The sequence below is a fragment of the Hippocampus comes genome, unplaced genomic scaffold, assembly GCF_001891065.2.
Source record: "Hippocampus comes isolate QL1 unplaced genomic scaffold, H_comes_QL1_v1.1 scaffold461, whole genome shotgun sequence".
Taxonomy (NCBI): domain Eukaryota; kingdom Metazoa; phylum Chordata; class Actinopteri; order Syngnathiformes; family Syngnathidae; genus Hippocampus; species Hippocampus comes.
In genome coordinates, this window is record NW_017806321.1 from 1 (window position 1) to 752 (window position 752).

Below are 752 nucleotides of genomic sequence, written 5' to 3' on the forward strand. Positions count from 1 at the left end.
CCGCACACACCCAAAGTGGACTTTCTGACATTTTTTAAGACATCATTTTTGAAGGAAGAATAGTTTAATTGTTTTGTTTGTCTGTGCGTGCGCATAGGGACCAGCAAGACTTGCCGTCAGTCACCACACTGGGAGCCAATGACGTGATCCTGGGGCTGGAGCAGGGTTTGATGGGCATGTGCGAGGGTGAGGCCAGGGAGGTGGTGGTCCCGCCGCACTTTGGTCACGGGGAAAACGGAGGTAGGAAGAAAAATTGAGTGTGATTCTTACGGGGTTGAGGTGTGTACCTCATGATATGTCCCGTGTTTGGATGGCTTGTGCGCAGCTGGCGTGGTTCCGGGCAGCGCTGTGCTGTTTTTCCAGCTGGAGCTCGTGGAGCTGCAGAAAGGCGTCCCCAACGGCTTCATGTTTGTGTGGCTGGGGGACGTCCCCGAGCCCCTGTTCACCGCCATGGACCTGGACGCCGACGGCCAGGTTCCCCTGCGAGAGGTAAACCCGCGTCCCTTCGTTGTCACCCATTTAAGGGGCTGGGCAAACTTTCCCGTGTCCTTTGGTTTTGAAAACGGACACGTGTATGTCAAATATTTTAATTCAATGGATGGATGGATGGATGGATAGTCATAATTCATGCAAATTGTAATTTTTAAATGAATGCATTTATAACAAGCAATTATTTCAAAACATGTTCAAAGTATTTATAGCAAATAAAAAAAGTACAATTGTTTAATATCAAAATAAATGAATTAAAATGA

At 47.5% G+C, this 752-nt stretch overlaps 1 protein-coding gene across 1 annotated transcript; it reads left to right on the top strand.

The window, feature by feature from the left end:
* Window positions 1–66: 66 nt before the first annotated feature.
* LOC109508099 (putative FK506-binding protein 9-like protein) lies at window positions 67–531 on the top strand (the record flags this gene model as incomplete). The annotated part of the gene is made up of 2 exons (XM_019857946.1): window positions 67–240; window positions 326–531. Coding segments are annotated over exons 1-2 (276 nt in total), but the record flags the coding sequence as incomplete, so codon positions are not given.
* Between the last annotated feature and the right edge of the window lie 221 nt (window positions 532–752).